The following is an 11,981-nucleotide window of genomic DNA, read 5'->3' on the forward strand; positions in this document are numbered from 1 at the left end:
TTTTAAAAGCTCAATTTTATGACTTATAATTTTTGAGAATTATAGTCAATTTATTTTTTTAATTCTGTATTCAAAAGGTGCTTGGTGCTGTTCTTCATGGATGCAACGTTCTATTTACAGTCCAAATCATCTAAATACCGCCATCACACAGTTGTTGGGTGTTTTAACATAAATGGTCATCTATTTCTTAACTGCCTCTCAAATTAGAAATTGTAATTACATGAGTCTCAAAGGCTGGCTCTTTGTGTTTTATTAATTATTTTTGTTGGTCTCCATCACAGATGGAATTTTTCACTAGTAATTCCTCAGAACTAAATCCATTCACAGGGAATTCAGAGCAGTGAAAGTAAATTTCACGCCATAGAGTAGGAAACGATGAAAGCAACAATATAAAGGAGTAGGAATGATCTGGGGACCAGCCAACAGAATCAGTTCAGTTCTCAACTGGTGTTGGGTTTTGCAAAGGTTGGCTGATGATAACCTGCACAACATAGTCTTTTGGGATCTTCAGCTCTTCCAACTTCATTTTGTCAGTGAGTGGTCTGCCAGAAAAGAACCATCGCTGACTGCTTGGCTCTACCCCTTCTGTGGCGTGCAACCTCCTCTTCATGTGATACACTGTGTCTGTGCTTCGAACCACAAGTTTGAGGTCTTTGCCTGTGGAAAGGCGCAAACGGAGCTGACATTCATATCCAGAATTAGGTGGTGGCTCAGGAATATCCAGAGTCTCTATGTCACTCTTTTCCTCTATCATGTTGATTGGTGGTGCCAAGCAATAGACTGGAAGTTGGTACCTGTTTCCCAATTCATCATAGCACTCAGTCAGTGCACCTTAAGAAAGAGAAGATATGAAAAAGTTCAATCTAAAGGAAATGCATTTTTGTTTACATCATGCAAAATGCTTATGTCTCTCTTGCTGGCTTGTCATTGCAGGAAAAAAATATATAAAATAACACGAGTCACTCCCTGTAAATCAGCAATGATGACTATCAAAGCCCAAACCAATTGAGTGTTTATCTGATTTTATATTAACCATGATTCTGCCTCTTCACCCTTCTTCTTCTAAGTCATTTCATACCAAATTCACACGTATATTAAAATGCAGAGGCAAAAGCACACAAAATTCAATTTACTAATATTATTCATGCTTACACCAAATAAGGGGAGATTTAAACTGAATGGGGTATCTTTTTTTTTTAAAAAAATAATTAATAGTTTATTTTTAAATCATTTTGTGCCTTTTCCCATCTCAATTGTAATCCCCTTAGGTTTCCCATCACCAAATCACCTGTGTGCCATCACCATAATCCAGTGCACTTCCTCCCCCCACCATTTTTGATACCATTCCCCACTCCACCCCCATAAAATGTCTCTGGTATATATTTGTTCATTATTATTTTCTCGCCTTGTCCTTTATACTCCTGCTATGACTGAAACCACCCAGTATTTTTCCTTTCCTTTCTGGCTTGCTTCACTAAGCATGATCCCTTCCATGTTGCAGCAAAAGGTGTTTATTTTTTTTGGTTGCTGAGTAATATTCCATTGTGTATATGTACTACAACTTTTTAATCTGAATGGGGTATCTTTTTAAGAAATGAATCTGCTGGGCCCACCCTGATGGTGCGACGGATTAAAGCACAGCACTATGAAATTAGTGGCAGCCATTGCAGCACAAGTTCAATCCCCAGCCAGGGCAGTGACCCATATGGTGCAGCAGACCTCTCCTGCCTCATCCACTGCTCCCCTCAGCAGTGTTTTTCAGGAGATCTCCCTGTTCTGCTCCCCACTATCTCTATGGTGAATCCTCTCACTCCCCACACCTATGACCTGTACCCCAGTACTTGTATGCATTAAAAAAAGAAATGAACTTGCTACCTTGAAAAGGACAGGGAGGGACATAATGCCCACTTTACCCCAAAGCAGTATTTCTAGAGCAGTTTACTTCAGTGCATACAGTTGATATGTGTGCACAGAACTTTTTTTTTTTGTAAAGACTTATTTATACAGAACTGGGGTACAGGCCAGAGGTGCAGAGGGGGCGAGGGGATTCACCAGAGCTGGAGTGGGGAGCAGAACAGGGAGATCGAGGAAGTACACTGCTGAGGAGAGCAGCAGGGCCAGTCAAGAGAAGTCTGCTGTGCCATGTGATCACCTCCGGGGCTAGGGATCAAACCTGCACTTAAGCAGCTGTGGCTAGCTTGCAGTGCTGCCCTTTAACCCACTGCGCCACCAGGGAGGGCTCATGACCAGGGAGGTCCCATGACCAGAAGTTCTTAATCTAGTGACAAATTAAAGTTCTTAATTCACCATAAACTAAAGACAGTAAGCTTATCAGCTACTTCTGGCTCCTAGCTTATATATGAATATGAGCACAATTACCTTAGAAATGACTGAAATATTTCATTTATCCCCAATTAGCCAATTTGCTACAAAGAAACCATGGGCTAAAGAACAAAAGGAGCACAAAATTTATAAGCAACTAGCTCAGGAGAGAAAAAAAAAAGCACTTGTTCAGAAAATGGTTTAGAAAGATAGTTTAAGAAAAAGTATTAATGTCAAAAACCTTTAAAATATAAACTCATTAAAATTACTAGACTTTCCTTGGGGTAATATGAAAACATATTTAATGAGTACTTTATGGCAAGGTTACTCTGAATGAGTCCTTTGCTCAAACTGGAAGATTAATGACAGCTAATTATCAATTTGGATGAAAAACAAAACACATACCATATTCAAAACACAGACAAGCTTATGAATATGGGGAGTGGGATATTCAGAAATGGTTGTCAATGAACAAATGAGTTAACAAACTGATCTTTGTGGTCACTATTAATAGGATGAAACAAAAAAAACATCCAAGGTAAGCCTGTAATAGTTACCTACCCACCATGGAATGGCCGGGGTCTGCCTTCCAAGATGGGCAGGCTAAGAGCTCAGTCACCAAAGCAGAGCACACATGACCCGAAGGTACTGTTTAGCCTCTGCTGTCCACTAGTTAATTTGAACATAGCTGTGACACTGTAGAATGGATGTACTGCAAGCATGGCTGTACTCACCAGCAGCAGGTCTCCACATTAGTGACCACAACATTGAAGTACCAACATTATTTATAAACAGGTGCAGAGTGCTGTGCAAACTTCACTATATACTTTGTATTCCTGAGCAAAGAAACCTGCCAGTGTCTTTTAGGTGCGTTGGTCAACAGGAGAACCAGGTAAAATAAAGTGCCAAGTTCACTACAGACTCATCACTTCGTTGAGGAAAACATCCCCTGGAACTCTTACACACAGTTAGTAGGAATGTAAATTAGTGTAGCCATATCAGCATGTTAATTTGATCTATTTATGTTTTGTAATAGAATTGCTGTTGTAGTACTATTTAGCATCTCTAGCAGGGTCAGTTTAAAGGTCAGTATTATCATGGCACAGGGGTTAAAGACAGTGCTATCAAGCTATCAGCTATCAGCAGTCACTGCAGAACCAGTTCAATCACCCACCAGGGAGCTAACCGAAAGCAGAAATTCCATAGAATTTTTTTTCCGTATGATTCAGTTATCTCATGAGTATATAGTTTTAAAAAACCATTGAATATGAAGAGAGATATACATCCCCATGTTTACTGCAACACTATTTACAATAACAAGAACTGGAAACAACCTAAGTGACCCCTAATAGAAGACTGGATAAAGAAAATGGTCTATATAGACAATGGAACACAATCTAGTTATTTAAAAAGACTAAATCCTGCCATTTGCAACAACATGGATGGACCTAGAATGTATTTATGCTTAGTGAAACAAACTAGATGGGTAAGACAAAGCATATGATTCATTTGTAAATGGTATAACAGAAAACAAACATAGATGAGCTAAATAAAACAAAACTAAACTTTCAGATTATAAAACCAATTAGTGGTTACAAAACTGGGTGGGGAGGTTAAGGAGTGGGGAGGGGTTGGGTAAATTGAGAGAAAATAGACAACTATATGAAAAAGAATGGAACTTTTAGTGGTGACCTTAATTGAGTGTATACACAGATGAACTTAATGTAGTGTAAACACAGGTAAATTTTTAATGATGCACACATATAAACATATAGTGTTGCAGTACAATGTTATTCATCTAAATGAAAACATTTTCAGATACATAGCCCACTGATGGATGTGGAAGAGAGGGAAGATAGTGTAAATAGGTATGTAAGCATAATTGTTCTACGAGAAAAACCTTTTCTTACAGAGACACTATTTCAAATCATTACCTCTGGAATCAGGAAGCAAGATGTCCATTAATTAGCTAATATTAATAAATGTTTAACCTTGAGCAACATTCTTAACCTGAAATACCCTTATACTTTGCTCAATTAGCAAAATAAAGCACGATAAAACTGACCTTTAAAGTAGTTTCCAAGTTTACATATATTGTAAACACAACAAATAAAATAGCCAGGCTATGAACCTGCAATTAGTGAATAGGCCATAGACCTAATGCCCAGTATAATGAAATATAGACAATGATATTGTACTCAATTACATACCCTGCTAGAGATGCTAAATAGTACTACAACAGCAATTCTATTACAAAACATAAATAGATCAAATTAACATGCTGATATGGCAAATATATTCAATAAAAAGAAAGCAACAAAACTGCACATTAAAGCAGTCAAGCATTTATTCAGTCAAAAATGGGGCCTCCCTGATGGCACAGGGGTTAAAGACAGTGCTATCAAGCTATCAGCTATCAGCAGTCACTGCAGAACCAGTTCAATCACCCACCAGGGAGCTAACTGACATGATGTAGCAGCCCTCTCCTGTCTCACCAGTTGCTCCCCTTGGCAGTGTATTTCAGTCAATCTGACCATTCTGTTCCCCACTCTCATGAATCTTCTCACCCCCTTGTCCCATACCTCTGGACTGTACCCCAGATCTTGTATGCATAAATAAATCTTAAAAAAAAGAATGATGCCTAGGCCTCCTTGGTGGTGCAAGGGGTTAAGTCTCAGCACTATCAAGCTATGAGCAGCCACTGTGGGTTCAATCCCAGCCAGGTTACTAATCCACATGGTGCAGCAAACCTCTCCTGTCCTGCCCACTGCTCCTCTCAGCAGTGTATTACTATAAATATGCCTGTTCTGTTCTGCTCTCCACTCTGTCTCTGGTGAATCTCTCGCCCCCTGCACCCTTCTTGTATCCATAAATAAGTTTTTTAAATCTTTAAAAGAAAAATGTCTTGACTGAAGGAAGTCTACACTTTCAGCTTCTCTAGGAACTAGGAATAGAACTGCCACTGTAGCCTCTTGTATGGAGTTAAAGAAGTAGTACACACCAATCTCATAGGCATTTGGGTTCTTCCTACATGTGAACATTCATTCCTCCATCAGAACGGAAATCTGAGCCTCTTCTTCCTTTCAGGCTACAAAGTCAGGGGTTCAGTTTTCAGATCTCAAATGATCTGAATAAAATTTCCATGGAATGATACAGCTAAATGGTTTATCTTCTTATTCTAGCCCACACAGTGCTCATATCTATGATGCTAGAAACAAGCTAGCCAGACTCTACTGCCAGAAGCTCCCTTATTTTATTTTTAGGAAAGGTCACTTGCATTTGACACAATTTTCTGGTTTATTTACTCAATTCCTCACTTCTGCCTGTGAAACTATAACCTCAGTTATAAATATACTCTAATTTTAGATTAAACTAAAAACAAAATGGGGGGGGAGTCTAGATCATAAAGTTAAATGTGGTTTAATTACATTTTTAGATTGTAGTTTCATGGGTTACTCTTTTCCCCAAATTAAATATATTGGATCATGAAGTAACAATAAAAAACATTTTTGAACAATAAAACCCACTGCTAAATACTACCCCAGAATTATCTGTGACTCTATTATGGCTAGTTCTTTTGAATAATATACTTCCAAATGTGTCACCTTTTTCTGGCCCATTGCTCTCTATTGAAGATAAAACTCTCTGCTAATAATGATCTCTTATCACACAACCACTTCAGGACTTTGTGAGGATTACTTGTGAACAATTTTCACATTCCCAGAGTCACTGTGTAAACATTTACTAAATATCTAGAAGTGTGTAGGGCATGTCACTAGCATTAAGGGTAGGTTATAGGAAAGCACAATCTCCAGGAGCTTATAATCAAGATGATCAGATACAACACATCCACCAAAAACCTAACACAAATTACATGCTGAGAAATCAAACACAGAAGCTGAACAATCAAACAACAGAAAGATAACTAGATTTGGCAGAACCAGGGAAAAATTCTGCAGAGATGTAATATGTTCTGGGCACAACACAGAATAGAAATGAAAAGCTCCCAAAAAACAGGAATGATATGGTAACAAGAATAGCAAGTGGCATTGTTGAGGTGGCTACAGAATCAATGATGTGAAGTTACCACATAGCAATAGTGAAAAGTTGATAGGTTAAGTTAGGAAGTTAAATTAAAATAATACTGTGAGAAATAGACAGAAATGGCTACTACAGAGACATAAAGTCATTCAGCCATTGTGCTGGTGAACAAGACAAAGTCTACAGATCATAATTTGCAGGAGGGGAGAATGACTGACTGGAATGAGGGGAATCTGCGAAAATGATTGTCTGACTAGTTAAATTGAAACTCTCAGCAACAACACAGAGAATCAATGATAACTGGCAGGATTTAATGACGGGTTATACATGAAGGAAAACAAAAAGAATGAACTTACTTGGAAAAGGGACAGAGAATTTAACATTATAAGAGCCTTTGCTTAGCTTCTAATTGTTTCAGGTGCAGAAAGATACTTAAATTGAGTTACCTACAGGTAACTAAACAAGTATATGGGGAGAAGCAGTTTGCACAGTAAAATTTTCAAATGTACACATTTAAACTTAAAAGCAAATCTTTAAATGTGTTTACTAGTACTAGCTCTAACCACTTCACACACACAAACATTTCCTCCTCGTCACAGTCCTCTAAAAACCTTCTGTTTATGGGCCCTCCCTGGTGGCGCAGTGGGTTTTTAAAGCACAGCACTAAGAAGCTAAAGCCACTTCAGCATGAGTTTGATCCCGCCCCGGAGGTGATCCACATGGGGTGGCAGACCTCTCCTGACTTGCCCGCTGCTCCCCTCAGCAGGTCAGTCAGCCTGTTCTGCTCCCGACTCCGTCTCTGGTGAAGCCTCTCACCGCCCCTGCACCTCTGACCTGTACCCCAGTTCTGTATGCATAAATAAGTAAATCTTTAAAATAAAAAAGTCTGTTCACTCATTTTACAAATGGGAAAACTGAAGCAGAGAGAAGCAACTTACAGGGTCACAGACAGGAAATAACAAGAAATAATCATATTCCTGAAGTAAATGTGTACTTCCTCCAGTAGTGATGACTCAGGGCTTGGTTCCCAGGTTAGTAACACAGTTCATGGGAAGAAATGGAGCAAGAGAAAAATAAAGGCAGAGAAAAACACAAAAGGAATGAAAAGTCAAATGTGAATCACAATGAGCAGGAAACCAACAGAGCCAAAGGTAGCCCAACAACATTATTTGCCAGTGATGTTAAGTGAAATGGAAAATGAAGAAAACGGTGACAGGGGTGGTATCAATGCTGTAAGGTACATGTGACAAAATGGACATATTAGTGTCATGTCTCATCTATGATATTTATGAGGAATGTGTGAAAAGTAGGATATAGTCAAAAGATGGACAGTTTTGCTTAAAGAAACCCTGTGCTTCAGAACACATAAAGAAGAAACCACTGTAACAGTTGGTAACACGGGGACTTGTCTTTCTAGAATCACTTTTACCCATGCTTACATACCCATGCAAAAGTTTCTAATCACCAACCAACCCACTGGTCACTGAGGGTACAATCCGTTTAGCAGTTCTTCACTAGTTCTGAAGAAGTTCCCGATAGGCTTGCTTACAGAGTTCCCCAAATGTCCCCTGTGGAAGCATGTTTATCTTTTCTCCTTCCTTCTCTTGCAACTTAAGGTAGACCTCAAGTCTTAGAGATGCCCCCTAGGATAAATGATTGTCAGGCATCCCCACCACAAGCTCTGAAAGCACCCCTTATAGGAAGAAAATTGTCAAGACTCCAACTTCTGTTCTGATTTTATACTTAGTTTTCTAAAATCGTTTTTAATTTATCTTCTAACTAGACCATTTGTTCAGTTGTTCTATTTTCCTTGGTCAACTATTTTCTATGGCTGTTTATAATTATGCCTCAAACTATTTCAGAAAATTATTTAAAAGTAAAACAAATTATATGCCACATAATAAAAATAGCTTTATTAAAATGCCAGAAAGTCTAACATTTAACTCTTTTTCAGTCTTTCAGGTTAAAAAGAAAAAAGTTCTTTTAAGTGCTCCAAGATTTTACTTCTCGGTCTACTTCTGTAAGACTCAGCTCATTCTAAAGATCTTTACCATTCATACTTGCATAGTTAGTACAAATCTGTATTGTAAAAGTTGGAAAATAATCTGTGCAAAAGGAAACTTCTGGAGACATGACAATCTGATCTTGAGTGGTAACAATTTCATAGATGTGTATGTGTCAAAACCGAAGTTTACAGTGTAAATATATGCTACTGAACATACTTCAATGTGTATACCTCAATATAGATGAAGAAGTATAGTATTTAAAACGCAGTAGAGGGGACTCCTGGCTGGTGCAGGGGTTAAAGACAACTCTGTCAAGCTATCCCATCACTGCAGCGTAAGTTTAATCCCAGCTAGCCAGGGAGCTAACCCACACGGTACAGCAGAACTCTCCTGTCTTACCCACTGCTCCCCTCAACAGTGGATTTCAGTCAGTTGCCTGTTCTGCTGCCCACTTTGTCTCTGATGATTCCTCTCACTCTCCCGCACTACACCCCAGCTCTTGTATGCACTAAGCGCTCTTGTATGCATTAAGCGTGCACGCGCGCACATACACACACACACACTAGAAACCTGACATAAAATAACTACCCTCCCCAAGTAAGTGGGAGGCTGTATCCTAGAACTGCTGGCCTTTGTTACACTGGGGGGTCTCTTTTTTAGCCCATGTTAGAATGTCTTTCCTCCTGACTTCTCTTTTCTAACTGGCCCCAGAAGGCTTACAGTTACCTACTGTTCAATGAATGTGACTTCCTATGGCTAAGAAAGACCTAAACACATAAGTGAACTGTACATTGCTAAAATTAGGACAAGAATGCTGAAGTAACAGAAAGAATGCAAGGGAATGAAACAGTGGATTAGACCTCTCATTCAGGCAGCCCTTGTTGAGCCTGATAAAGGATAGATAACTGCTGGCGAAGCAGTGACATCTGACAGAGGGATCAGGCAGTGGCTTTGGGGCAATCTAATTTAGATCCTAGTTTTGAATGTCTCTAACCTGTTTCTTCAAGGATTACAGTACCTTCCTCCCAAAGGATTAAACAGAAAACATATGCAAAACACCTTTTACAGATATTCCTTAAGTGATGATGGGGTTAGTCTTAGAAACCAGTTGTTAGTGAAAACAGAAGTTGAAAATGCATTGAATAAACCTAACCCACTACACATCATCGGGTTGCTTAGCCTACCTTAAATGTGTTCAGCACACTTGCATTAGCCTGCAGTTGGGTAAAAGCATCTAACATAAAGCCTACTTCATAACAATGTGCTGAACATGTAATTTATTGGCTACTGTAGTGAGAGCGGTTGCTGTGTCCTCACAATTGTGGGCTGATGGGGAGCTGTGGCTCACTACTCCTGCCAGCCCAACAGAATATCCTACCACATATTGTATGCCTGAGGAAAGAGCAAAATTCAAAATTAAGTATTATTTCTACCAAATATGTGTTACTTTGTACCACTGTAAAATCAAAAAATCATGAGCTGAGCCATCATAATAAGTTGGGGACCAGCTGTACGTGAAATAAATCCACAGAAACCACTCAATAAGAATATTGATTCCCTTCTCACACAGGTTGAAAACTGAGAGCCAGACTTATGGAGGGAAGATCACCTATGGCATTATCACAAAGGATCAAGGTTTCATAAAGTTTGAGTTCATTGCTTTGTTCTTCATTGGGTTCTCTACAAATGAGTCAAGGGCCATCAAAATTATCCTTCAACCAGATATTAGCATAGTTTTTTGGTACTAACAACATAAAGGCTCACTCACACAAATGCTTTGCTGAGAAATATATTAAGCTTATATCTGGTAGTTAGGCTTGTAGGAGGAGCCAGGCTTATCTCTCTCAACCCACCAAATTAAAACTGCGGCATTCAGAAGTGCCAAGTCTACCATCTTGTCTACATGCACAGGTTTAAAGTGTCTTAGCTTGTATGTAATGCTAAAGTCATGTAACTGTCAGACCAGGATTAAAAGCTGTGGTAAAATATGCCATGTTGTTTATAGAGGGATACTGATCTTTCATTTTGGCTCTTTAATGGGACAAAGAACAGTCCAGAAGCACTTGGACACCATGTTCTTTTGAAACTGACCCAGCTTGTAGAAGTTAGTACAGCATGCTTCCAAGACCAGAACAGAAACCTTGTTTGCCTGTAGTTGGGTAGGCACCCCCATCACCCAAAAGGGCAAAGAAAAGGGGTCTTCTTCAGAGGGAATACTAGTGACCCAGGGACAACTTCAGACCTCAGCTATGTTAGGGTTTTTGCTGCTCTAAACTGAAGAAAAAGGGTGACAGCAGCAGAGGAGCTGGTAAATTTACAACTCAAAATAATTTTTGTTCCTTTGAGGACAGAAGAAAGGGATATAACATTTATTTGTAATTAATTAGTCACCAGGACCTTTTTATAGCTAATTCATTTTAAACACAAAAGTTTGATGAACAGCCTATCTCTCACTATGTTGCAATCTTCATGATGTTTTTCACAAAATAACATCAATTACATATACTACAAGACATTCTTATCAGTACCATTGAAGAAATCAGAATTCCTGCCCTGTTTCTTAATGGGCTTCTAACACACTTAAAGGAATTAGAAACAAGGCCTACACATGTGCATCTCCCCTTTATCTGTGTCCTAGGTAATCTATTTGTTTCTTAGGTAGTAGCAAAAGTACATTGTTCTAAACTATCCTATTTAGTGTGAGGGACCTAAAATGTTGGACAGGAATTAAAATTACCTGTGTAGACACTTTAGAGAAAACAGAGGTGAAATGACTTGACAGTGTCATCAAGTTGCCTTAGTGTTAGATCTGTGTTCAAATCCAATTCCATACTTGTATTTCAGAAAAATAACATAACCATTCTGAGTTTTATTTATCGGTTTAATATGGGGATTTTTTATAGGTGGTGATCACAGGCATGACAAATATTATCAGTTCAAACATAAGTTATTAGTATTTTATTATTCCTGAATCTCAGTTCAGGTTTTATTTTCATCATATTGGTTCTCTATACATAGAAACTCACTACTTAGGCTATTTATAAGTGCATTAGTTTTAAAACATGTAAATTGCATTATACACAGTTTAATTTATTCACATTTGATACATTTTGAGTTAGGATCTGGGGGGAGCCCTGGGAGCAACTAACTGCTTTCCCGCTTGTATTTAAGGAGATTTTAAAAAAGTCTTTAAAGAATAACTTTTTGTCTGGGGCCTCACTGGTAGTATACAGATTAAGTCTCAGCACTATGAAGCTATGAAGCCAGTGCAGCATGAATTTGATCCCTGGCCAAACAGCTGACCCAGACAGACCTCTCCTGTCTCACCTGCTGCTCCCCTCAGCAGTGTATTACAGTAGATCTGCCTGTTCTGCTCCCCACTCTGTCTCTGGTGAACCATCTTACCCATTGCACCTCTGACCTAAACCGCAGCTCTTGCATGCATGCATGTATACATAAAAAAATAAAATACACGGCCCTCCTGGTGGCGCAGCGGGTTAAAGCACAGCACTGAGAATCCAAAGCCGCTTCCGCATGAGTTCGATTCCCGCCTGCCCCGGAGGTGACCACATGGTGTGGCAGACCTCTCCTGACCCACCCGCTGCTCCCCTC

At 39.1% G+C, this 11,981-nt stretch overlaps 1 protein-coding gene across 1 annotated transcript in view; it reads right to left on the reverse strand.

Moving 5' to 3' along the window:
• UBTD2 (ubiquitin domain containing 2) overlaps nucleotides 1-11,981 on the reverse strand; it is a 61,493-nt gene continuing 49,512 nt past the window's right edge. The window contains exon 3 of the mRNA XM_004679220.1: nucleotides 1-831. Within this exon, the coding sequence (XP_004679277.1) occupies nucleotides 434-831 (398 nt within the window). The 3' untranslated portion in view covers nucleotides 1-433. The remainder of the gene's footprint in view (nucleotides 832-11,981) is intronic.

The sequence above is a fragment of the Condylura cristata genome, unplaced genomic scaffold (assembly GCF_000260355.1).
Source record: "Condylura cristata isolate star-nosed mole 26May11 unplaced genomic scaffold, ConCri1.0 scaffold00008, whole genome shotgun sequence".
In the NCBI taxonomy this organism is placed as follows: domain Eukaryota; kingdom Metazoa; phylum Chordata; class Mammalia; order Eulipotyphla; family Talpidae; genus Condylura; species Condylura cristata.